Source organism: Pleurodeles waltl, chromosome 7 (genome assembly GCF_031143425.1).
Source record: "Pleurodeles waltl isolate 20211129_DDA chromosome 7, aPleWal1.hap1.20221129, whole genome shotgun sequence".
Taxonomy (NCBI): domain Eukaryota; kingdom Metazoa; phylum Chordata; class Amphibia; order Caudata; family Salamandridae; genus Pleurodeles; species Pleurodeles waltl.
This window is the reverse complement of record NC_090446.1, coordinates 487,855,584-487,881,771: the sequence shown is the minus strand read 5'-3', so window position 1 is coordinate 487,881,771 and position 26,188 is coordinate 487,855,584. Positions and strand designations below refer to the sequence as shown.

General features: G+C 48.3%; 1 protein-coding gene across 1 annotated transcript in view; it reads right to left on the bottom strand.

Annotated features, from left to right (window-relative positions):
- The window catches only part of LOC138304238 (serine/threonine-protein kinase NLK2-like), a 543,367-nt gene that overhangs the window by 295,833 nt on the left and 221,346 nt on the right, over positions 1 to 26,188 (bottom strand). The window contains exons 4-5 of the mRNA XM_069244130.1: positions 5,218 to 5,324; positions 4,254 to 4,339 (exon numbers count right to left, since the gene is read on the bottom strand). Of these exons, the coding sequence (XP_069100231.1) occupies positions 4,254 to 4,339; positions 5,218 to 5,324 (193 nt within the window). The remainder of the gene's footprint in view (positions 1 to 4,253; positions 4,340 to 5,217; positions 5,325 to 26,188) is intronic.

The window sequence follows — 26,188 nt, the reverse complement described above, 5'->3', positions numbered from 1 at the left end:
TGCGCGCTGCTCCCACTACAACAGAGTCTGGTGTTAGCTGTTATGTAATGTACACTGGGTCTGTTGGTGGCGGTTTATATTTTTTATCTACTCTTGGAGTAATGTCTCTCCCTTTAACAGGCTCCTCAAACACTTGTTTGGAGTGTTTTAGCATTCCGGGTAGCATAGGAAGACTCTGATATTGGCTGTGTGTGGACGACAGTGTATTAAAAAGGAAGTCGTCTTCAATGGGCTCCGAATGAAGGCTGATATTATGAAATGTCGCTGCTCTTGACACCACCTGTGCGTAGCCTGTACTATCCTCTGGTGGCGATGGTTTAGCTGGATAGCATTCTGGACTATTATCTGACACTGGTGCGTCATAAAGGTCCCATGCGTCAGGGTCATCTTGACTCATTCCTGTATGAGTTGGGGATTGCAACATTGGTGGAGTGGCTACCGGTGATGGTTGCGGAGAGTGATGTGGGGATGGTGGCGGTGTTACTTGTTTAGCCACCTTTGCATGTGGCTGTTTATCCTTGTCTTGGAAGGCAAGCTTGCGTTTCATTTCGACTGGAGGAAGAGTGCTGATCTTCCCTGTATCTTTTTGAATAAAGAGCCGTCTTTGATTGTGATCTGGCTCTATTGCCTGTAATTCCTGTCCAAATCTATGTGTCTTCATTTGTGTGGACAGTCCTTGTTCCTCAGTGTAGGAACTTGTTTTCAGTTCCGAAGCCGGATATTTCGGTACCGAAACCTTTTCGGTAGCTTTTTTTCGGCTCCGACGAAAACCTTTTTTACTTTCGGCATCGTGCTCTCTCGGTGCCGACCCGTTTCGGTGCCGCTGTCTCGGTGCCGAATCTTCTCTGAGCCACTATCTCGGGCCCGAGATTGCTGTGTGCCGGTATCTCGACCGGAGTCAGATGACTTCGACACCAGCTCGCCCTTTTTCGGTGCCGATGAACGGTCACCTACTTTTCGGGTTAAGCCATGGCCTGTTGGCGGTGGCGTCCCCTGGGCTTTAGCGCTTTTCTCGTGAGTTCTTGGTTTCGACGTCCTACTCACGGTTTTAGGCGTTTCCTCGGGATCGATCTCCTCAGAGTCCGACTCCTGGGTGGAGAATGTTTCTTCCTCCTCCTCGAAACGCTCTTGTCCTGTCGGCGCCGACGCCATTTGTAGTCTTCTTGCTCTTCGGTCCCCGAGTGTCTTCCTGGACCGAAACGCTCGACAGGCCTCACAAGTATCCTCCTTGTGTTCTGGTGACAAACACAAGTTACAGACCAGATGTTGATCTGTATATGGATACTTGTTATGGCATTTTGGACAGAAGCGGAATGGGGTCCGTTCCATCAGCCTTGAAGAGACACGTGGCCGGGCCGACCAGGCCCCGACGGGGATGGAAAAAAAAAACCAAAGGGCCACCGGAGCTCTTCTTAATTCGGTGTCGATCTGTTGTAACTAACCCGATACCGAACGCAAACAATACCGACGATTTTCCCGAGATTCTAACTAACTTTCCGACCCGAAACAAGGAGCGAAAAGGAACACGTCCGAACCCGATGGCGGAAAAAAAACAATCTAAGATGGAGTCGACGCCCATGCGCAATGGAGTCGAAAGGGGAGGAGTCCCTCGGTCTCGTGACTCCAAAAAAGACTTCTTCGAAGAAAAACAACTTGTAACACTCTGAGCCCAACACCAGATGGCGGGATGTGCACAGCATGTGTATCTGCAGCTACACATGCCATCGAACATATATATATATATATATACACACACACACACACAAATAAACAGTAACAGGCATACGAATGTTAGCAAACAGTGTAAAAGAGCAATAACCAATTGTGATCAGAGGGGGAACCCAAACCATACACTAAGAAAGTGGAATGCAAACACACAGCCCCCACCTAGGTAAGTAAATCATATACAAGAGAGCCGGAGTACTAGGAAACCACACAGGTAAGTTGTGTATTACCTCCCAGCAACCAGGAATGCAAGAGTAAAACACTGGATTTCCCCAAAACCACCACAAAGGATGAAGAAGAAGAAAAAGAAGACACCCAGAACAGCCACCAAGAAATCAGTAGCGGATTACTGAAGATGGAGACCCGTGGAGAGAGGGGACCAAGTCCAGAAGTGTCTGTGGAGTCCAGGGGGTAGGAGATACTACCCACCCAGGGGTACCTTTTGGACTTGGTTGACGAAGAAGGAAGACAGGTGAGCACCGCAGCCCAGAAGCTGGAGAAGAGTTCCGGATGCATGCAAATAGTGTCCCACGCTGGAAGCTGGATTGCAGATGGGTGCCGGTGAAGGACTTCCACCGACAAGCCTTGGCAAAGGCAAATTCGCAGTTGGAGGAAAAGAGGTGCTGCCGGGGACCAGCTAGGTCCAGGGGGACTCTACCCAGGAGGGGGAGTCACAGGGGACCCTCTACGTCGCAGAAGGCCCACAGGAGCGAAGGCAGCAACCACAGGTGTCCCACAGGACAGGGACAAATAAGTTGTTGAAGCAGCCCACGTAGCACCACAGAAGTTGCTCCCATGTCGCTGGAGGACCACGCAGAGGTCCAGGAGTTGCAGGAGGGAGCGTTGGGGGCTGGAGTTACACATTGCCTGAAGTTCCCCTTGAAGGTGAAGCAAATAAGCCTTTGCAGCTGCAAAGGACACATTGCACAGGGGTACTGACTTGCGTGGAGTGGCAAGGACTTACCACCACCAAAGTGCGACAGCTGGTAGAGAGGACCATGGGAGACCCCCCTGGACCACCACCCGTGATGCAGGACCCACGCCACTCACGATGACTGGAGAGCCACGCAGCCGGTAGTCGTTGCAGCCAGGTCCCTGTGGATAAAGCAGAGTGATGCCTTCACCCCAAGGGAGATTTCTTCTTGTGCAGGCTGAAGAGTTGCAGTCTCTTGAGGATGCACGGCCAGGAAAATGTTGCAAAGCTGGCAGGAATTCTGGCTACAATGCTGCAGAAGTCTTCCTCATGGATCTGCAGCTTGTAGGGTCCTGGAGGGTTCAGCTGCGGTTCCGGAGGCCAGTAATCGAAGCAGAGGTCGCAGAGGAGTCGTGCAGGAATCTTGCAAGCCAAATCTGAAGACCCACCCCAGAGGAAGACCACCTAACCAGGTAACTACATATCAGTGGGTGCCTCTGACATCACTTGCCTGGCCACTCAGATGCTCTCAGATTTCTCTGCCAACCTTGGAATGAAGATGGCAGAACTACGGGACCCCCTGGAGGAGCTCAGGGCTCCACACGTAGGGTGGTGATAGACAGGGGAGGAGTCACACCTATTTCCAAAGGGAGAGGGTGTTACCTCCCTCTCCCAAAGGAAATCCTTTGTTCTGCCTTCCTGGGCTTGGTCAGATCAAGCAGCAGGAGGGCAGAAACCTGTCATAGGGGTGGCAGCAGCTGGGCTGCCTGGAAAACCCTGTAAGACTAGTAGCAGCAATGCTGGGGGTCCTCTAAGGAGCCCCCAGAGTGCATGGAATCATACTTCCAATACTTGCAACAGTATTGGGGTATGATTCTGATATGTTTGATACCAAACATGCCTAAGTTCGGAGTTACTATTATGTAGTTGGACATAGGTAGTGACCTATGTCGAGTACACATATAAAATGGCGTCCCCGCACTCATGAAGTCCAGTAAAATGGGGCTGAAGTTCATGGGGGCACCTCTGCTAGTGCAGGGGTGCCCTCACACACAGGTGTCTGGTCCCTGCCCTCTGCGCTGAGAGTGCCTACTATAGGGGTGACTTGCAGTGACCTGGTGCAGTGACGTAGTGAAACAGGGTGCGTGCACCCGGTTCATGCAGTCTGCAATGGAAGGCCTGCAGAACCTTTGCATGGGCTCCCTCTGGGTGGCAGAAGAACTGCTGCAGCCCAAAGGGATCCCCTGGAACCCAATGCCCTGGGTACCTAGGTACCATATACTAGGGACTTACATGGGGGCACCAGTATACCAATTGTGGGGATACATTTTTTTTTACCAGCAACCAAATTTAGAGGAGTCAGCACAGTCACTGGGGTCCTGGTTAGCAGGATCCCAAAGAACACAGTCCAACACACTGACAAACAGGCCAAAAAGTGAGGGTAACCAAGCTAGAAAGAGGCTACATTCCTACATCCATGCTGAGCGAAAAGAATTCTAGGTTTAATATATTAGACCAAGTGATCGAGAACACATTCCCCTTCTAAGGAAGTGTCAGCTGCCTGCCCCCTAGCACACTGTGGAACGCAGCTAGAGATCTGATACAAACCACTTACCTTCAGAACACAGTTGCTGTTAACCAAAAGGTTTCCTGGCTTGATGTCTCTGTGAAGCACACCAGCAGAGTGGAGGTATTTCAGGCCTGTGGGTATAAGAGGGTACATAAAAGTATTAACAGCGTGTGTAGATCACACAACCACCCAGTGCATTGCTGCTCAAAAGACTACCCACTGGCAGATCACTATGGAATTAGCTGAATAACAAATCTAGACTTTATTATTGTATACAACACAGACTTGGCTGTGCCAAAACTTAAAACTGCTAGGTCAAGTCCACACTGGATGAGAAAACAAACTCCTCAAGATGTGTTTCAGCCTGGCAGGACCTCATTGGTGAGGTTCAGCTTCAGCCTCTGAGAAAAGTAAGTTAAAAAGCCACAATGATGTTTTTGCATGCCACTTAATCATCCTGCTTAACTAGCAAGAAAATAGTCAGTGGAAATGTGTGATTCAATGTTTCTGAAGCGTATCTCAAATAAATACCAATAAAAAAGGAACAGGCCTCTGCTTGCTTATGCTCCCATTCAGATGCGACCTTGTCAACCTATTTAGGACAGTCAGATCCTTTTCAAGCATTGCCAATAGTGTTGTTTGGCTGGAGCTACATTGTTTTCATGCACACCAACTAGAAAATGAAAAGCTACACAGTGGAATTTCCAGTAGTTAAGGATGATCTTAACATTCCCATTAATGACATTTTTGCGTCTTCAGAAACGCCTAAAACTCTGACTTCCAACTGCGGCCATTTTAGATATGGTGCCTAGCTAAGTGACAAAAAGGTTTAACAAGAAAGTCCTTGCTCTCACAACCCCAGGAATTGCGACTTGGTGTTGTCCAACTGGAGCTGAATAGCAGCCAATCACTCCTTTTCAGCCTCTGCATTCCATTAACAATTATACCACTCCCAGCATCCCCCACACCCACCCACCCTCTCCTTCCCTATCAAAACAGTTTGATGTACCTCGCAGGATCTGGTAGAGGAACACTTTGATATGGTCGGAGCTCAGTGCCTGTGGGGACACAATCACCTTGTGCAAGTCACTCTGCATCAGTTCTGTGATGACATATCTGAGCCGCAGCATGGTCAAAGAGTCAAAACAACAAACATGAATGCTAATCTTCTAGGTACACAGGCAACAACTTAGCCACAAGATTATGCTCTTCCACTGGTTTATCCCCAAAAAAATATGTAAGCTAGGAATGGTCACATCAAGGAATCCATCAATTAATCATCATGAACTTTACCATCAACACAGACCTGCAGGAAATCAGAAACTGGGACGAAAAACAAACAAGATGAAATATGGTTTTCAAGCACATCTAGCAAATTTCAACTTTGATGTCAGATTCTGCAGTTTCTCTCAGACAGAGTATATTCAAGTGATTCTTGTAGGATACCGTAGTTTTCCACTCCCTTACTCTAAAAGTTGGTAGTAAGAAAGTAATTCCAGTCCCTGGTGCACATTCAGTTCTTGAATATGTGTCCATCTCTGCTCGTCTATGAGAGACTTATTTCATGTTTTATGAATCTCTGCCTACACCTCAGACCAAAGGGTGGTTAAACAGGAATTTTCTCTTTATCAGTCACTTTATATGAGTGGCTCTCAGTGATCCATTGATGCGTCTGTCTCAGCCTCAACCTGCAGTGATTGAATTTGTAAACGTTTTACTAGATCAATAAAACTCACTTTCTCTGTGAATGCATGAACCCCAAGGACAAGTTAATTACCTTCCTTAACGTCTTATCTGGTTGAGACTACATCTAACTGCAGAATCCTTAACTTTGAATTCCCCCCCAGGCTTCAGACTAGATCCGGAAGATTTTTTGTGATCAGTACCTCTCTGCGCTAGTAGCTGGCATCGATTGGTCCTGCGTCAGTCGGCGGCATCTGCACTGGAAAAGAAGTCACAGTTCCTAAATAGGTGACACTCAGGCACACAGTCAGTTTCTTTTCACGACTTTCCATGCCAGAAGAGTGGAGCCATGAATGTAGGAAGCTGGCTCTTTTGACATAGCATACCTCTTTTTGGTATAATGAATTGAGTCCAGCTGTCTCCTGAGTAGTGGGCAGGGTTTTCTTAAAAAATCCCAAGTGCTCTATTTGTTATAAGGTGGTTGAGCAGCTTAGGGTAATCAAGGGGGAGTGTTAGACATTTACTGTATACACACAGAAAAGAAATGTTACATTCAACAAGAAGATCCACACCAAACTTAGCAAAATTAAACATATTTTTATATATTTAACACCAAGAACTTTGCTATTGGGTAAGTACATTTTAAATTAGCAGGGGTTGGGGTACTTTTGCTTTGGGTGTGGGGTAGTTTTGTTTTTGTGGGTGGGGTGGGGGATTGGGGTGTTTTTTTTTGTTTTTTTTTTTTTAGAAGTGGGGTGGTCGGGTAGTTTGGTTTTTTAGGGGTGATGTGGGGGGGGGGGGATCAGAGTAGTTCTGTTTTTTAGGGGTTTGTGGGATCGGGGCAGTTCTGTTTTTAGAGGAGGGGTCGGGGTTGTTTTGTTTTGGGGGTCGGGGTACTTTTGTTTTTGGGGATGGGGCGGGGTAGTTTGGTTTTAGGGTTGGGGGATCGGTGTAGTTTGGTTTTTGGAGGAAGTGGGGGATCAGAGTAGTTAGATTTTTTAAAGTGGGGGTCGAAGTAGTTAGGTTTTTGGGGGTGGGGGTCAGGGTAGTTAGGTTTTTGGGGGCATATGGGTACTTAGCAACAACTTACAGGACTGTTCATCTTTAGTTAAGTATGGGGCAAGGTCCAAGGAAGCACCAACAGGTCACCTCAGTTAGCTCTGGTGCATAAGTGCTTTTCAGCATCGGGTGCCCTAATATTATACTATGGGAATTAAACATATATTACAGAACGGTACTTGGCAACAACTTATAGGACTGTTCTTCTGGAGTTAAGGTAAGTATGCGTCAAGGCCCAAACCAGCACCAACAGGTCACTTTGGGAGGCACTGGGGCGTCAGGTGCAGAGGTGCCTTACAGCGTTGGGTGTCTCATTCACTTTAATGGGAAACGGTCCTGGGAAAAAGAGGCTGCAAGTGGGGCTGGGTCACCAGTCTGACTGAACCCAAAGGGGTGGGCTGAGCTCTCAAGGGTCTCAGGACCTCGTTGGCACCATCGGTCCACTTCGACACAGGGCGATGGGGAGGAGATGGGGGGCTCTGATGCAGTGGTGCTTTCAGGTGTTGGGTTTTTGCAGTCTAATGCTCTTGCGGTGTCAGTGACCTGCACAAAGAGGCTGCAGCCAAGGACTTGGGGGTCCAGTCCAGCTAAACCCAAAGGTGGGGCTCAGCTCTGGAGGGTATCAAGATCTCACGGGCACAGTTGGATCACTCCTCCTCCGGCTGTGGGGCTTGGGTGCAGTGTTGCTTTGTCTGCTGGGGTCACGCTGGCAAAGACTCATGTTGGTCTTTGGAGCCAGGCTTTTGGAGGCTGATGAGCTGTAAGACAAGTAGTTTTTGGTGCAATTGTCGAGGACAGCAGGCAGGCTGGCAGGGTTGGTGCAAAGTCAGCTCCTGCTCCTCAGTTCCTGCAGCTCTTCAGTGTCCTCCTCCTTTGGTCCAACGAATCATATTGAATTTATGGGTGTTAAGGGGAGTGAAGGGTAGTAGCTCTTAGAAATTGGGTTTCTGGTTGGCTAGGGTATGCACCTCAGCCAGGCAGAACCCACCACGCTAGTCACTGCAAGGTAACTACACAACCAAGATAACCCCTGCTCACTCTCTTGGTAGCTTGGCATGAGCAGCCAGGCCTATCCCAGAGGTCATGTGTAAAAAGTTCACACAACACGTGACACAATAAATACACCACAAAGGAAACACATCAACAAGATATATCAAAATAAACTGTATTACATAAAACATAATTAGACCAAACACGACATGTATCAGTAACACCCTGCTACACAAGCAGTTGTCAGTACATTGCACGTTACTAGTACTCTGCCAAAATAAGCAGTAGTCAGGTAAACATATATGTTACTGGCATTCTGCAACACAAGCAGTAGTCAGGTTGCCATTACCATCGAAAACGCACGTCATAATAAACACAATCATGATGGCCAAAACACTGTCATGAAGGCACATGGAATAAAACATTCCTCAAATGGCAGGTCATCCTTATCACCAACGTAAACATATATGGCATGAAAAACCTTTCCATGGCCTGTCTACTCTGACACCAACATTACTGCACAATAGTTACAGCCCCAAAAACCATACTGGTGGTCTTACCAGAAGAAGCACGACATATCACTGGCATCAGGTCAAGAAAAGAGAAGAACAATGGGGGGGTGGGGGGTTGGTTTGGGGGGATGCAACAAGATTATCCCCAACAACCAAGTATCCGTTGTGAGCAACATCTACCATGTCAACAAGGGAGCTCCTGTGCTCCTTCCTCTTGCAGTAAATACGGTAATCTTTGCAGCAAAATAATGTATCTAACCTGAATCAGATCGAGGACCTCCGTGAAAGTACACCACTCCGTCCTTGTTACGTTTTCAAAAGGTGGTGGTTTGAGGGGGCAACACTTCGCCACCTTGGGAAGGCCCAAATGCCCGGCAAGGAGGTTCTCCCCTCTGTTTCCATGCGGGAGACCACGGTCGGTCCCCGCGTTTAAACTAGCACCGTAGCTATGCGGAGGGGTGGTACAAGTGCACCCCCCTATTGGGTTAATTACAGTAGTTTTTACCCCGGCTGCTCTCTTTTTCTCGAGTGGCCGGGAACAGTAACTGAAGAAGTCCGGCTGCTGCACGGACTTGGTAGGCGCAGGGACGTTTTGCCTTGGTTTCTGGAAAAGCTTCCTAGGTTGCACTCCTCTCTACTTGTGCAATCAAGGAAGGGGAAATCACCGCTGCTGCCCAGGTCATGAAGGGTGAGCAGCAGTTCGAGGCGCTTCGCCTCGGTTTGGAGAAATACGGCACTCTTTTTGCCCGATCGCTCTCTTCCTGACTCCAGATGCCGGGAAAGATGAATGTTGGAAGTCCAGCTCCTGCATGGACTAGGCAGCCCCAGAGGCGTGCCGCCTCAGAGAAATATAGCAATTTTCTCCCACAAAGTTGTAGCACTCTCCAAGCACCAAGAACAGAAGAAAGCAGGGAGTAGGAGGGCACACCACCCAGCTCCTGGAGTACACTGGTGGGGGCACTCAGGGTGAAGTAGGCAGGTAGGCCAGCACACAATGTTCCTTGGCTCAGTGGCAGTCTTCCTGCCACCTACCATCAATAGGAAGCAGATCAGTCCAACAGGCCAAGCAGTCCAAGTCGCTGTTCCTCCTGGCAGTACACCAGTGCTTTGCTGCAGTAGGCAGAGCCAGCGGCATCTAGTTACAAGTCCCATGCAGTGTCTAAAAATGTGGGGGAAAACTCCCTGTACTTATACTCATTTTGCACAGCCTCCACAAAAGGGGGAGAAGGGGTTGTAACCAGTACTAATCGGTCCCAGGAGTGTCCCCTTTCTCCTCCAGCACTGGGTACAGACATCAGTGGGTTAGTAAACGAGCCCTTTATGTGAGGCCAGGGCACAGATTTTACAAATGCAGGTGTGCCCCCTTTCTCCCTCTCCCAACCTAGGAAGACCATTTAATATGCAGATGCACTCTTGTAACACCTCCACCCTCCCTGGTTACAGGCTGTCTGTAAAGTATGCACAGAGCCCAGCTGTCACTCTGCCCCAGACATGGATTGGGGGCAAGCTGCAAAACACCAGTCATAAGCACAGATAAATGCCAACTTTCTAGAAGTGGCATTTCTATAATTATAATAAAATATCCATTACACCAGTAATCAGCATTTCGCACTACCATTCCAACCATACCAAACATGCCCTTGCCACCCCTCACAGATTAGATAATACCACTTAGACATAGGTTAGGGCATTTCTAATGAAATCCTATGAGAGAGGCAGCACTGACCATAGTGAGAAACTAGATAGGCTGTTTATCACTACCAGGACATATAGTACAGAAAGATATATGTCCTACCTTTTAAATCCATAACACCCTGCCCGTAGTGCTAGCTAGGGCCTACCTTAGGGGTGACTCATAGGTAGTGAAAGGGGAGTTCTAAGCCTTGCAAGTAGATTTAGTTGCCAGGTCCCTGTGCAGTGAACTGCGCACCCAGGCCCTGTGGTACCAGGCCTGAGAGAGGTTTGAAAGGCTACTTCTGTGGGTGGCGCAAGCTGCGCTGCAGGCCCACCAGTAACATTTAATTTACGGCCCTAGGTATAGGGATACCATTGTACAAGGGACTTATAGGTAAATTAAATGTGCCAATCAGGTGTAAGCCAATCACAAAGTTTAGAAGGGAGAGCACATGCACTTTAGCACTGATCAGCAGTGGTAAAGTGCCCACAGTCTTAACAGCAACAAAAACGGTCAGATAAAACAGAAATATGAAGGCAATATGTTTGGGGATGACCCTCAAAAAAGGGCCAGGACCAACAGTAGCCAATGGGCTACTTATCCTTGAAGTCACCCCGTATATATCAACTTCCTGTAGGAAGTGGGCATAACCCTGTACAAGAGTGCCTAATTCCACCACACACACGATGGTGGAAATCCTATTTTTGTGTTTATTTCAGATAGCCCACCCTAGGGGCATGGTTAGCTTGGGAATGTAAAACCTCCTGACTATTTTCCCATCTGTCCTGGCACCAAACGGGCCTTAGGGCAGGGAATGGCATCTCCAAGGACTAGGGGAAGCCAGGATAAAATATCAAAGGGGGCAAGGACTTCGAAGTCCCTGGCCTTGGTACGTTAAATCACTAGCAGTCCTGCTGGAGGAGATGTGAACACCTTCCTCCAGAGCAGGCATAATTTCTGGTCATAGAGCGTGGGCTCTCACATGCAGAGGGTCAGAAACCTCTCTGTGGTGGCAGGCTGGCAGCCAGAACATTAGAGGACTAGTAGGTTACGGGGGGTATCCTTAAGATACTCTCTGGGTGTATGTAATAATAAATGCATCACTAGAATCAGTGTGAGCTTGCTTATTAATACAAAATGTTTGATACCAAACACCATAGCTTTCAGTGAAGCCATTATGTAGCTGAGAAACTTGTTCTGAGCAGTGCCCAGTACATACCTTGAGATGGCTTCCATGGTCACTTATGTCTAAAAATTGACTTTGACATCACAGGGGCATCTATGCTCGTGTAGATATGGCCACACAGGTAGCATAATGCACCCTGCCTTAGGATCCAAGGCCTGAAGCAGGGGTGACTTACATATAGCCCCAGTAGTGTCTTTGGCACAGCACATTGGAGTGTGCCATGTCATGTTTTCCAACATGGTTTGCACCATGTCATGCAGCCTGTGATGGCAGTCTGTGTGTAATTGTTTTGTGTGGGTCTCTTAGGGTGGCATCAGACATGCTGGCCCTAGGTGCCAGGGGTATTATTTACTAGGGACTTGCAAGGGGGATAAAGTCCGTGCCAGTTGGGTTACAATTAAACTTTACTTGTTTTAGGAGAAAGAGGACTGTCACTGGGGTCTGATTCGCGGGCCTCAGTGCACTGTCAGAATCGAAAACCAGCATCTAGTAGTTCTAAAGGGACAAAAAGTGTGGGGGGGGGCATCTGCAAAAAAGACCAGTTTCCTAAGAACACTGACCACTGGTGTGTCAAAACTAGGGCCTTGAAAGATTATTCACCGCTCCTAGAAATCAGTTTGCAGAGCGGGGAGGACGCGTGGGTTGGTACGAAACCTGCAGCTAGCTATAGTCTCTACCAGATAAGGTGTTTTCAAAGATAAGCAACTTGTCCATCTGATAGGCACTTCCAACTGCAGATTCCTTACCTTTGAATAGATACCTAAGCAATACCATTCCCAGAGGCAGGTCTGCAAACCAATTTCAAATGATAAAAGTCCTGCAGGACCGAACAGGCATAGCGCTCATCCCTACAGACCTGACTGTCCAGGCAGTAATGTTTGGTAAACATGTGCAGAGTTGCCCACGTTGCTGTTTGACAGAAGTCCAAGACCAGAACTCCACATGCCAATACAGTGGTCACAGCTTTAGTTCTGGTAGACTGAGCGATCAAGCCTTCAGGGGGTTGCTGTTTGGCCGTTGCATAGCAGATCTTGAAGAAGTACACAACCCAACAAGAGAAGCTTTGCTTCTGCACTGCACGACCTTTCTGCGCATCCACATACCCCACGAAGAGTTGGTTGTTCACCCTGAACTCTTTTCTATGATCATGGTGCCAACTCTATTTTTGGGGATGTGTGGGGTGCTTAAAAAGTAGGCAAGATGGTAGATTTGACTACACGAAAAGCCGTGACCACTTTTGGCAGAGAAGAGGCCCTAGTGCGAATCACCACTTTTTCAGGATAGAGAGAGAAGCAGGGTGGCTTAGACGACAAGGCCTGCAGCTCACTCACTCTGAGGGTAGAAGTAATTGCCACAAGGAAGGCTGTTTTCAATGTGAGAAGCCTGAGGTGACAGTTATGAAGAGGCTCGAAAGGAGCGCACATCAAAAAAGATGAGAACCAAAATAAGATCCTACTGGGGCATAATGAATGGGGATGGAGGGAAGAGATGAGTAAGACCTTTGAGGACCCTATGTACAATAAGAGACTTGGACAAGGAGAGTTGATCAGGGATGCTCCAGGGTCACAAGGACTCTGCACCTGGAAGCATGAAGGAATCTCCCGTGGAGTGAAGGAGTCGCTCCCTTGCATCCGCAGGCACCTCAAGACAATGTCGACCGACTGGTGGGGTCTGCTGTCCCACAGACATCGAACAGCTATGCATCACAGATGGAGGGTCTGTGGAAATGAGATTTTGTGTAGTCTACAGAGGCCTCAATGTAGTCACTAAGACTGATGCCCATCCAATTCCTAGGTTAGCGGAGTTGATTGATACTCTGGCTTCAGCTAAGTACCTCAGCACTTCTGACCCGACAGCAGGCTATTGGAAGATCAAGCTAACTGATCCTGCGAAGCCTGAAACAACATTTTCCACTCCTGGTGGGCATTATCACTTCACAGTGATGCCCTTTGGTCTGATGAACAAGTTACTTACCTTCGGTAACGCCTTTTCTGGTAGATACACTAGCTACCTGTGGATTCCTCACCTAAAGAATTTTCCCCTCGCGCTAGCCCTAAATGGAAATTTTCTTCTAGCTCTGCACGGCGATGATGACGTCACAATTGCCCGACCAAGCAACGCTGTATGACGTCATCCAGGCAATAAGAAGCCCTCGTCGACGTGCAGACATCAGTTATCACCATTTTTACGTGCCTTTGAGGCGAACAGGTGAACATTGACATTACAGAAGTGATATAAGTACAGCAATTAAACCTATATATCAACTTTTATTCCAATAATATGAAACAAAACTAATGGAAACAACAACACGAATTATGCATATAAATATATATATACATATCACCATGTTTCCTTTGAAATATACACATATATAAAGAAATATATCTACATCGCATTATCATATACATATATACAATATACAGGTGCTCACCCAAGGAATTTGTGGTAAGATCAGTCAGGCAACGGGGAGGCGGGTGGGACCGTGAGGAATCCACATATAGCTAGTGTATCCAATAGAAAAGGCGTTACCGAAGGTAAGTAACTTGTTCTTCTGATGGATACAACTACCTGTGGATTCCTCACCTAAAGAATAGAGTCCCAAAGCAGTACCACCTCAGGAGGTGGGTGCCTGAATGGTCAAACCAAGAAATCCTGTAGCACTGAGCGGGCAAAATGGCCATTCCTCCTGACCTTAGAGTCCAAACAATAATGTTTGACAAAAGTATGGCAGGATGCCCAAGTTGCCACTTTGCAGATGTCAACCACAGGAACACCCCTAGCCAAGGCCGACAAAACAGCCTTACCCCTAGTGCAATGGGCTCGGAGCCCTCCAGGAGGTTCTTTCTTTGCTAAATAACAAAGCTTGATGCAGAGAATGACCCACCTGGACAGCGTTCTCTTGTGGACAGCTCTGCCTCTCCTCTTCCCTACGTAACCAACGAAGAGCTGATCGTCTTGCCTGAACTCCCTCGTCCTGTCGACAAAGAAGCTCAACGCTCTTCGTGGATCCAACCGGTGAAGCCTCTCTTCCTCCTTGGATGGATGAGGTGGAGGATAAAAGGAAGAGAGAGTAATAGACTGTCCCAAATGAAAGGGTGTAACAACCTTTGGGAGGAAAGCCACCTTGGTCCTTAACACCAATTTGTCCCTGAAAAAGGAAATATATGGGGACTCTACACTAAGAGCCTGGAGCTCACTCACTCTTCTAGCAGATGTCATGGCCACTAGAAAAACAGTCTTCAAAACTAAAAATCTTAAGGAACAAGAGTGCATCGGCTCAAATGGCGATCCCATAAGAGAGGTCAATACTAAATTAAGATTCCACTGTGGCATAACAAACGGAGTGAGCAGAAACTTATGAGTGAGACCCTTAATGAACCTCAGTACAAGAGGTGACAAACAAGAAGGGTTGGTCTGGAAGGCACAGAAAAGCCGACAGCGCTGACAAATAACCCTTAACTGTGGCAACTGCACAACCCTTCTGTGCCAAGGATAAAGCAAATAACAATACATCAGACAAATGGGCCTTCAAGGGATCAATTTGGTTCTCTCCACGGCAACTGACAAATCTGGATCACCTGCTTGCATTGATCGATCTGGTGGAGTGTTGCCTGGCCGATAAAATAACTTTCACCACCTCTGGCGGGAGAGAAAAGGAACTTAGATTGCCCTGTTCAATCTTCAGGCATGAAGGTGCAGGCTCTGGAGGTGGAGGTGTAGAACCTGCCCCTGCGACTGCGAGAGGAGGTCTGCCCTGTACGGGAGACGGAGCGGAGGGCACAGAGAGAGTTGGAGAAGATCCGAGTACCATACCCTTCTTGGCCAATCCAGAGCTATTAAGATGACTTGAGCTCGATCTTGGAGGATCTTCCTCAAAAATCAAGGGTATTTGGGGGGGAGGTGTAAAGCAACTGACCCTTCCAGGACATCTGAAACGCGTCCCCCAAAGCTCCTTGCACCGGATACTGGAGGCTGCAAAACGACGGGCAGTGTGCATTCTCCCGAGTGGCAAACAGGTCTATTTGTGGATATCCCCACCTCTGGAAGATGTAAAGGGCTAAATCCGGATGAAGGCGCCACTCGTGATCGGTCGAGATGAGCCAACTGGGCCTGTCCGCACGCATGTTCACAACTCCGGCCAAATGATTTGCTACCAAGCAAATCCTGTGGTCCTGAAGCCAGGACCAGAGCCGAAGAGCTTCTCTGCAGAGAAGATACAACCCCTCCCCTCCCTGTTTATATACCACATTGCTGTAGTATTGTCCGTCAGGACCTGAACCGACTGACCGCGAAGGGAAGGGAGGAAGGCCTTGAGAGCCAGGCGTATCGCCCGCAATTCCAACAGACTGATGTGAAAGGAAAATGTCACTTACCCAGTGTACATCTGTTCGTGGCATTAGTCGCTGCAGATTCACATGCTGTGCAAAGTCCGCCGTCTGGTGTTGGGTCGGAGTGTTACAAGTTGTTTTTCTTCGAAGAAGTCTTTTCGAGTCACGAGACCGAGGGACTCCTCCTACTTTGGTTCCATTGCGCATGGGCTTCGACTCCATGTTAGATTGTTTTCCCCGCAGAGGGTGAGGTAGGAGTTGTGTATGTTAGTAATAGTGCCCATGCAATGGAATGACTAAGTATGTACAAAATGAAGGTTAAGGTGATATATTTACAAATGTACAAATGTTGAAGATTACTTCCAAACGGCTACAGGCTCCCGGGGAGGCGGGTGGGCGCATGTGAATCTGCAGCGACTAATGCCACGAACAGATGTACACTGGGTAAGTGACATTTTCCGTTCAGTGGCATGTGTAGCTGCAGATACACATGCTGTGCATAGACTAGTAAGCAGTTATCTCCCCAAAAGCGGTGGTTCAGCCTGTAGGAGTGGAAGTAGTTTGAAATAAAGTTCTTAGTACAGCTTGACCTACTGTGGCTTGTTGTGCAGATAACACGTCTACACAGTAGTGCTTAGTAAATGTGTGAGGCGTAGACCATGTTGCTGCCTTACATATTTTGTTCATTGGAATATTTCCTAGAAAGGCCATGGTAGCACCTTTCTTTCTGGTTGAGTGTGCCTTTGGTGTAATAGGCAGCTGTCTCTTTGCTTTAAGATAGCAGGTTTGGATGCACCTAACTATCCATCTAGCTATACCTTGTTTTGATATTGGATTTCCTGTATGAGGTTTTTGAAATGCAATAAATAGTTGTTTTGTTTTCCTAATTAGTTTTGTTCTGTCAATGTAGTACATTAGTGCTCTTTTGATGTCTAATGTATGTGGTGCTCTTTCAGCTATTGAGTCTGGCTGTGGAAAGAACACTGGCAATTCTACTGTTTAATTTAAGTGGAACGGTGAGATGACCTTTGGTAAGAATTTTGTGTTGGTTCTTAGAACTACCTTATTTTTGTGTATTTGTTAAGTATTGCATTTCACAAGAATGCATGGGTTCGAAAGGTGGACCCATGAGCCTTGTCAAGACAATGTTGAGGTTCCATGAAGGAACAGGTGGTGTCCTTGGTGGTATTATTCTCTTTAGGCCCTCCATAAACGCTTTAATGACCGGTATTCTAAATAGGGAAGTTGAATGAGTAATCTGCAGGTAAGCAGATATTGCTGCGAGATGTATTTTTATGGAATTGAAAGCTAGATTTGATTTTTGTAGATGTAGTAAATATCCTACTACATCTTTTGGAGATGCATGCAATGGTTGGACTTGATTATTATGGCAGTAACAAACAAATCTTTTCCATTTACTTGCATAGCAGTGTCTAGTGGATGGCCTTCTAGCTTGTTTTATGACCTCCATACATTCTTGTGTGAGGTTCAAGTGTCCAAATTCTAGGATTTCAGGAGCCAAATTGCTAGATTCAGCGATGCTGGGTTTGGATGCCTGATCTGTTGTTTGTGTTGTGTTAACAGATCTGGCCTGTTGGGTAGTTTGACATGAGGTACTACTGACAGGTCTAGTAGTGTGGTATACCAAGGTTGTCTTGCCCATGTTGGTGCTATTAGTATGAGTTTGAGTTTGTTTTGACTCAATCTGTTTACTAGATATGGAAGGAGAGGGAGAGGGGGAAAAGCGTACGCAAATATCCCTGACCAATTCATCCATAGAGCATTGCCTTGAGATTGCCGGTGTGGGTACCTGGATGCGAAGTTTTGGCATTTTGTGTTTTCTTTTGTTGCAAATAGATCTATTTGAGATGTTCCCCAAATTTGGAAGTAAGTGTTCAGGATTTGGGGGTGAATTTCCCATTCGTGGACCTGTTGGTGATCCCGAGAGAGATTGTCTGCTAGCTGGTTCTGGATCCCTGGAATAAACTGTGCTATTAGGCGAATGTGGTTGTGAATTGCCCAATGCCATATTTTTTGTGTGAGGAGACACAACTGTGTCGAGTGTGTTCCCCCCTGTTTGTTTAAATAATACATTGTCGTCATGTTGTCTGTTTTGACAAGAATGTATTTGTGGGTTATCATTGGTTGGAATGCTTTCAACGCTAGAAATACTGCTAACAATTCTAGGTGATTTATATGAAACTTTCTTTGATGTACGTCCCATTGGCCTTGGATGCTGTGTTGATTGAGGTGTGCTCCCCACCCTGTCATGGAAGCATCTGTTGTTATCACGTATTGTGGCACTGGGTCTTGGAAAGGCCGCCCTTTGTTTAAATTTGTACTGTTCCACCATAGAAGCGAGATGTATGTTTGGCGGTCTATCAACACCAGATCTAGAAGGTGACCCTGTGCATGTGACCATTGTGATGCTAGGCACTGTTGTAAGGGCCGCATGTGCAATCTTGCGTTTGGGACAATGGCTATGCATGAGGACATCATGCCTAGGAGTTTTAAGACCATCTTTGCGTGTATCTTTTGTGTTGGATACATAGCTTGTATCACCTTGTGAAAATTTTGAACCCTTTGTGGACTTGGAGTGGCTATCCCTTTTGTTGTGTTGATTGTCGCTCCTAAGTATTGCTGTGTTTGACACGGCAAAAGGTGTGACTTTGCATAGTTGATGGAGAAACCCAGTTTGAAAAGGGTTTGTATAACATAATCTGTGTGGTGTAAACACTGTTAGCGAGTTGGTTTTGATTAACCAATCGTCTAGGTACGGGAACACGTGTATTTGCTGCCTCCTGATATGTGCAGCTACTACTGCTAGACATTTTGTAAAGACTCTTGGTGCTGTCGTTATTCCGAACGGCAACACTTTGAATTGGTAATGTATTCCTTTGAATACGAACCTTAGGTATTTCCTGTGCGAGGGATGTATCGGTATATGGAAATACGCGTCTTTTAGATCTAACGTTGTCATGTAGTCTTGCTGTTTCAGTAGTGGTATTACGTTTTGTAACGTGACCATGTGAAAGTGGTCTGATTTGATGTAGGTGTTTAGTGTTCTGAGATCCAATATTGGTCTCAGACTTTTGTCCTTTTTCGGTATTAGAAAGTACAGTGAGTAAACTCCTGTGTTCTTTTGTGTTTTTGGTACTAATTCTATTGCGTCTTTTTGCAGTAATGCTTGAACTTCTAGTCCTAGAAGGTCTATATGCTGTTTGGACATCTTGTGTTTTTTCGGTGGGACGTTTGGAGGGAGTTGGAGAAATTCTATGCAATAACCATGTTGGATAATTGCTAAGACCCAAGTGTCTGTTGTTATCTCCTCCCAAGATTTGTAGAACTGGCTTAGTCTTCCCCCCCCTGGTGTTGTGTGAAGGGGTTGAGTGACTTGTGAGTCACTGCTTGATTTGAGGGGTTTTTGGGCCCTTGAAATTTTCCCCGGTTTCTTGGGAATTGGCCCCCTCTGTATTGGCCCCGAAAGCCTCCCCTTTGATACTGTCCCTGGTAGGTAGACGGTGTTGTTTGTGAGGTGCTGGCTTGTGTGGCTTGACCTCGAAACCCTCCTCTGAAAGTAGTTTTGCGAAATGTGCCAAATGTGCCTCTGCCCTGCGGGGAATAGTGCGCGCCCATGGCTTTAGCTGTGTCAGTGTCTTTCTTTAATTTTTCAATTGCAGTGTCCACTTCTGGTCCACACAATTGTTGTTCATTGAACGGCATATTGAGCACTGCCTGTTGTATCTCAGGTTTGAAGCCGGATGTGCGCAGCCATGCGTGCCTCCTTATCGTTACAGCAGTAGTTCTAGTTCTTGCAGCTGTATCTGCTGCATCCATAGAAGAACGGATTTGGTTGTTGGATATGTTTTGTCCCTCTTCAACCACTTGTTTTGCCCGTTTTTGGAATTCTTTGGGGAGGTGCTCGATGAGATGCTGCATCTCGTCCCAATGGGCTCTGTCATATCGCGCTAGGAGTGCCTGCGAGTTGGCGATGCGCCACTGATTTGCAGCTTGTACTGCAACCCTTTTCCCGGCTGCATCAAACTTTCGGCTCTCCTTGTCTGGAGGTGGTGCGTCGCCTGATGAGTGCGAGTTGGCTCTTTTACGAGCTGCTCCTACGACAACTGAATCTGGTGTCAGTTGTGATGTAATAAAAGCAGGGTCTGTGGGTGGTGCCTTGTATTTCTTCTCCACCCTTGGGGTTATTGCTCTGCTTTTAACTGGCTCCTTAAAGATTTGTTTAGCGCGCCTTAGCATTCCAGGGAGCATAGGAAGGCTTTGATAATTGCTATGGGTGGAGGACAGGGTGTTAAAAAGGAAGTCATCCTCGATAGGCTCTGAATGTAGCGATACGTTATGAAACTCTGCTGCCCTAGCTACCACCTGAGCATACGCTGTACTGTCCTCAGGTGGTGAGGGCTTAGTGGGGTACGACTCAGGGCTATTGTCCGATACTGGGGCGTCATAGAGATCCCATGTGTCCTGGTCATCTTGGCTCATGATGGTATGAGCTGGTGATTGTGACGGAGTCTGTCCCGGTGATATAGGAGTTGCCGGTGGTGGAGAGGGTGGTGGAGTTAAATTCTTCACCACTTTTGCTTGTGGTGTTTTTTCTTGTTGGTGGAAATCTAGTTTCCTTTTTCTTCTGATTGGGGGAAGGGTGCTGATCTTCCCTGTACCACTTTGTATGAAGATCCGCTTTTGCGTGTGATCTACAGCTGTTGTTTGTAATTCCTCCTCAAACCTGTGTTTTTGAAGTTGGGAGGACAGTGATTGTTCCTCTGAGTAGGAACTGGCTTTCGGTTCGGTTGCTGGGCGTTTTGGCACCGAAACCGTGTCTTTTGTTGGTTTCGGCTCCGAAGAGATTTTCCTCTTTTTCGGTGTCGTACCTTCTTGGCGTCGACCATCTTCGGTGCCGCTATCCCTGTGCCGAGCAACTTCGGTGCCGCTGTCTCGGTGTCGACCCTTTTCTGCGGCAGTATCTCGGTCCCGAGATTGCTGCGTGCCTGTGTCTCGACCATAGTCGGACGATCTCGGCACCAGCTCGCCCTTTTTCGGTGCCGATGGGCGGTCTCCTACTTTATGGGTTGAGCCATGGCCTGTCGGCAGTGGCGTCCCCTGGGCTTTGTCTGTTTTTCTGTGTGATGCTTGTTTCGACGTCTTACTCACGGTTTCTTCGACGTCGAATTCTTCGGAATCAGATTCGTGGATGGAGAATGTTTCTTCTTCTCCCTCTTCCTCGAACCGTTGTTGTCCTGTCGGCGTGGACGCCATCTGCAACCTTCTGGCTCTTCGGTCTCGGAGCGTTTTTCTCGACCGAAACGCTCGACAGGCCTCACACGTTTCTTCTTTGTGCTCGGGTGACAGGCACAAGTTACAGACCAAATGTTGGTCTGTATAGGGATATTTACTGTGGCATTTAGGACAGAATCGGAACGGGGTCCGTTCCATCAGTCTCGATGTGGCACGCGGTCAGGCCGACCAGGCCCTGACGGGGGATCGAAATTACCCCGAAGGGCTACCGGAGCTCTTCAAGATTCGGTGTCGATTCCAATCTAACCCGATACCGAACGAAACAATACCGACGAATTTTCCGTTGATTCTGACTAACTTTCCGACCCGAAACACGGAGCGAAAAGGAACACGTCCGATCCCGATGGCGGAAAAAAAACAATCTAACATGGAGTCGACGCCCATGCGCAATGGAACCAAAGTAGGAGGAGTCCCTCGGTCTCGTGACTCGAGAAGACTTCTTCGAAGAAAAACAACTTGTAACACTCCGACCCAACACCAGACGGCGGGCTATGCACAGAATGTGTATCTGCAGCTACACATGCCACCGAACCTTCTGTTCCACTGGAGACCAACAACCTTTGATCCACCCTAGAGTAGAAGCATCCGTTACAACTGTGGCCACTGGCGGAGGAAGCGAGAACGGCCTTCCTTGCGACAGGTTGCCGACTGCAGCCAACCATCGAAGATCCGCTGCAGCGTCTCTGGAGATCCTTATCGAGTCCTCGAGATCTCTTTTGTGTTGAAACCACTGCCTGCGGACGCACTACTGAAGAGCCCTCATGCGCCAGAGTGCATGCGTGACCAGCAGAATGCAAGAAGCGAACAAACCAAGCAGACGAAGGACCTTGAGGACTGGAACGACCGCTCCATTTCGAAACATTGGAATCAACGCCTGAATGTCCTGAACCCGCTGCGGCAGAGGAAAGGCCTGATTCAATGTTGTGTCCAGTACTGCACCTATGAATAGGAGGCGTTGAGAGGGCTCCAGGTGAGATTTGGGCACATTCACTGAAAAACCTAGGTCGAACAACAACTGAGTTGTCGACTGCAGGTGATGCCGCAAGAGCCCCAGAGACTTGGCTTTGATCAACCAATTGTCCAGATAAGGAAATACTGCTATTCCCTTTCTTCTGAGCTCCGCTGCCACCACCGCCATCACCTTTGTGAAGACCTGAGGTGCCGAAGTAAGACCAAACGGAAGGACCGCAAACTGATAGTGCTGCGACCCCACCACAAACCGGAGATACGTCCTGTGCGACTTGAGGATCGGAATATGGAAGTACACATCCTGCAAGTCGACAGATACCATCCAATCTCCTTCGTTCAACGCCAAAAGAACCTGCGACAGGGTCAGCATTTTGAACTTTTCCTGCTTGAGGAATCAATTCAAAATCCTCAGGTCCAGGACTGACCTCAACCGACCATCCTTTTTGGGGATTAGGAAACTTTTTGAATAGCAGCCCTGACCCCTCTCCTGCTCTGGAACCAACTCCACTGCACCCTTTGACAAAAGGGACATCACCTCCTGTTGTAGTAACAGAAGATGGTCGTCCGAACAGAAGGATGGGTGGGGAGGGAAGGGAGGAGGAAACTCCAGAAAGGGAAGAGCATACCCTTTCCCCCCAATGTCTGTGACCCAGGAGTCTGATGTTGACTCCCACATGCGAAGAAAGTGAGTAAGTCTACCCCCTACAGGAGACGTGTGAGCAGGGAGTGATGGAGGACTAAGGCTGCTTTCCCTGCTGCACCCCTCCAAAGGAAGAAGAAGAGGCAGAGTGCTGCTGGGCAGCACCTCTAGTGCGTACTCTACCCCTGCACCTGAAGGATCTGAAAGGAAGAGTTCCTGCAGAGTGCTGACCTGCCGCATGGAGCCTGCCACAAAAGGAAGCGCCACAACCAAATCCTCTAAACCTCCTAAATGACTTCAAAGCAGAGGATGTGGCTGCTTGCAGACCCAAGGATCTCGCCGTGGCTCTACTCTCTTTAAATCGTTCTAAAGCAGAGTCGGCTTTTGATCCAAAAATGTTGTCTCCATCAAATGGCAGGTCCAGGAGAGTAGTCTGAACATCAGGGGAGAACCCTGACGATCGCAGCCAGGCCTGTCGTCTCGTCGCTATGGACGTGCCCATAGCCCTGGCCACCGAGTCCGAGGTGTCCAGCCCAGATTAAATCACCTGGGTCGCCGCCGCCTGATCGTCCGACAAAAGGTTCAACACCTCCTGTGATAATCCCGGGTAGCCCTTAGCATCATCCATAAGGGCATAAATGTAACGACCTAAAATGCAAGTAGCATTAGTAGATTTTAAAGCCATGCTGCAGGAAGAGAAGGCCTTTTAGCTGCCTGGTCCATTCTCTTAGACTCCCTGTCCGCTGGAGCCCCAGGAAACAAACCAGGAGCAGAACGGGAGGAGCACGACATTTGGACAACCAAACGCTCCGGAGTTGGGTGCTTGGTCAAAAAGTCTGTATCACCTGGGGCCACACGATAGCGTCTCGCCACCGCCCTGTTCACTGCAGCCGAAGTCACTGGCTTCTTCCAATCTTCTTTAATAGGGTCCAAAAGAGCCTCATTGAAAAGAAGAAGGGGTTCCGCCACAGCTGATGCTGGATGCAGCACTTCAGTCAGGAGGTTGGTCTTCACCTCCGCAGCAGGAAGTGGAAGGTCCAAAAAGTCTGCTGCTTTCCTCACTACAGCATGAAAAGAAGCAGCCTCCTTTGTATACTCCCCCGGAGAAGCCAGGTCCCATTCCGGGGAAGAGTCTAGGCCGCTTGCAGTATCCAAACCTTGCATCCCCTGAAGGCTCCATGATTTCTCCTTCCTCCAAGTGCTGCCTCTCATATTCTTGTTCTTCCAGAAGCCTTAGAGCCAACCTCCTGGAGCGGAGCCTGGACTCGAGCCCCGGAGTCGACAAAGCGTTGGCTGACGCCGAAGATCTCTGACAACGCCGACCCTCAGAGCCATCCGACGCTGGATCCCCCGGTGCCACAGGCAATTTCAAGGTCGACTGGATCCGTGGTGAATCCAACGGCGCCGGGATGGTGGACGTCATCGGCGTCACCGGTCTTCTGGGCGACGCCAAAGGCATTGGCGCCGAAGCGGTACTTCCAGAAGGAAGAAAGGGCATAAAGGGTGTCGGCTTGTAAGGATCCGGAGCACCCAAGTCAAAGGCGAAAGGACCTGATGGACCCGCATGCCCTCCACCAGGCGCCATGGTGGCAAAAATATTAAACATAGCATTCAGAAATGCTGCGGGGTCTGTGCCCGGCGCCGGGAAAGCCAGGTAACCTTGAGGAACCGGTGGCGGCCGTGAAGCCGATGACGGCCCAGGCATCTCCTGCTCCGGAGAAGCCCTCGGCTCTTGATGCCGATTCACTTCATTCACAGTGGAGACGTCAGAGATGCGGGAGTCGTTGGAGGCGTGGCAGTTGGGCTGATCTCCCACGTCGGTCGGCACCGAGCCGATGGCGACCTCGAACGGGAGAGTTCTCTGCTCCATCGGCGCCGTGAGCTATGTCGACGTCGAGAATCCCGATGGCGCCGATGAGTCTTCGAGGATCTTGAAGAAGACTCTCTATGATGATGCTTCTCCTTCCTCTTCTTAGAACGAGCAAGAAACAACTTACCCTCCCGTTCTTTCAGGGCCTTAGGATTCATGCGTTGGCATGAACCGCATGACTCGACTTCATGGTCGGAACTAAGGCACCACAAGCAATTCTCATGTGGGTCCGTGACCAACATGAGACCTCCACACTGTTTACAGGATTTAAAACCCGACTTCCTCGGTTGCGACATTGTTACACCGAAGTGAAACTGTAGCTCCCTGGTAGCCTCGAAGAAAAACTGTTACTCGAAGGCACGGAAAAAAGGGAACTGACGTCTGCACATCAACGAGGTCTTCTTATTGCCTGGATGACGTCATACGGCGTCGCGTGGAGTTGGGCAATTGTGACGTCAACGTGCAGAGCTAGAAGAAAATTTCTGTTGAGGGCTGGCGCGAGGGGAAAATTCTTTAGGTGAGGAATCCACAGGTAGTTGTATCCATCAGAAAAAATAGACCAACCACATTCCAGAGGAAGGTCGGAGGCTGGCTCAGTTTATGGCATACTCCTATGGTGTAGCACCCTATACCGAGTCCAGACAACTGTGGGTGATAATGAATAGGTGTCAGGATAGCGAAAGCTCTCTATGAGTAGCTGAGGCGAGCAGCTAAAGTTTATCCAGGAGGAACGTAAAGCACTTGCAGTACCACAGTAGTCAGACAGTAACTCTCTCACAAGAAAGAAACACACAATATATACAGAGAACAAGCAGAAATACCACAAAATATACAGGGCCCTATTGGCGCAGGGGTTGTCAAACCATATACTAAGTAAGTGAAATGCGAAATAGCGAACCCAACCAAGGTAAGTGTGGTAGTTCACTAGGGGCAGATGAAAACACCAGAGGTAAGTATGGTAAATATTCCCAGCGACCAGGTGCAGAGGGGTCACCTACCCTGTCATCCCATATACTAACACAGGGAAGTAGTGGTTGGAGTTTGTGTGTTTCATGACCCTTCTTAGCGGAACCCGAGAGAACTAGCAAACAAGTGGAAGGTTGGTGAGTGCCCCCAACGCCACGAAACCCAAAAGACAGGAGTAACTCAGCAGGGGACCTGGATGCAATGGAGAGATGGGACTCTCTGAAGTCAGTGGAAGCCATGTATTGTCCAGCTTCTGTCATGATCAGTGGACTAGGCTGGTGGAACCCAGGGATGAATTCCGGATGTGGCGGATCTCAAAAGGAAGGCGATAGAGCCCAGCACCCTCAGACGTGCCCAGGTGGTGCAGATGGCAATGCGCTTCTCCCTAGAGGTGAAGTTCCTGCAAACTGATGGAGGAAGAATTCCATCTGTAGGGTCTAGGAAATGAAGACGATCCTAGGAGTCACCTATGGGCTGTCCCTCCATAGACGCCTGATTGCAGGAGGGTCAGTGACCAGCCACGTCCAACAAGCACTGACAAATGCAAGCAGGAGCTGAATAAGTATTTGCAGAGTTTAGGGGACCAGTAAGTTCCAGGAGACTCTACCCCCAAGACAGGGAGCCACAAGGGGGCCCTCAGCAGCACAACAAAACAGAAGTCGAATGTTGCAGAAGTTGCAGGACAGGGGTTTATCTTAGAGTTGCAGAGTGATGGAGGCAAGGGCTTCTTGGTGCCTGAAGATCTCCTGGAGGAAGAGTCAACAAGCCTCAGCGAGAGCGACAGTTGCG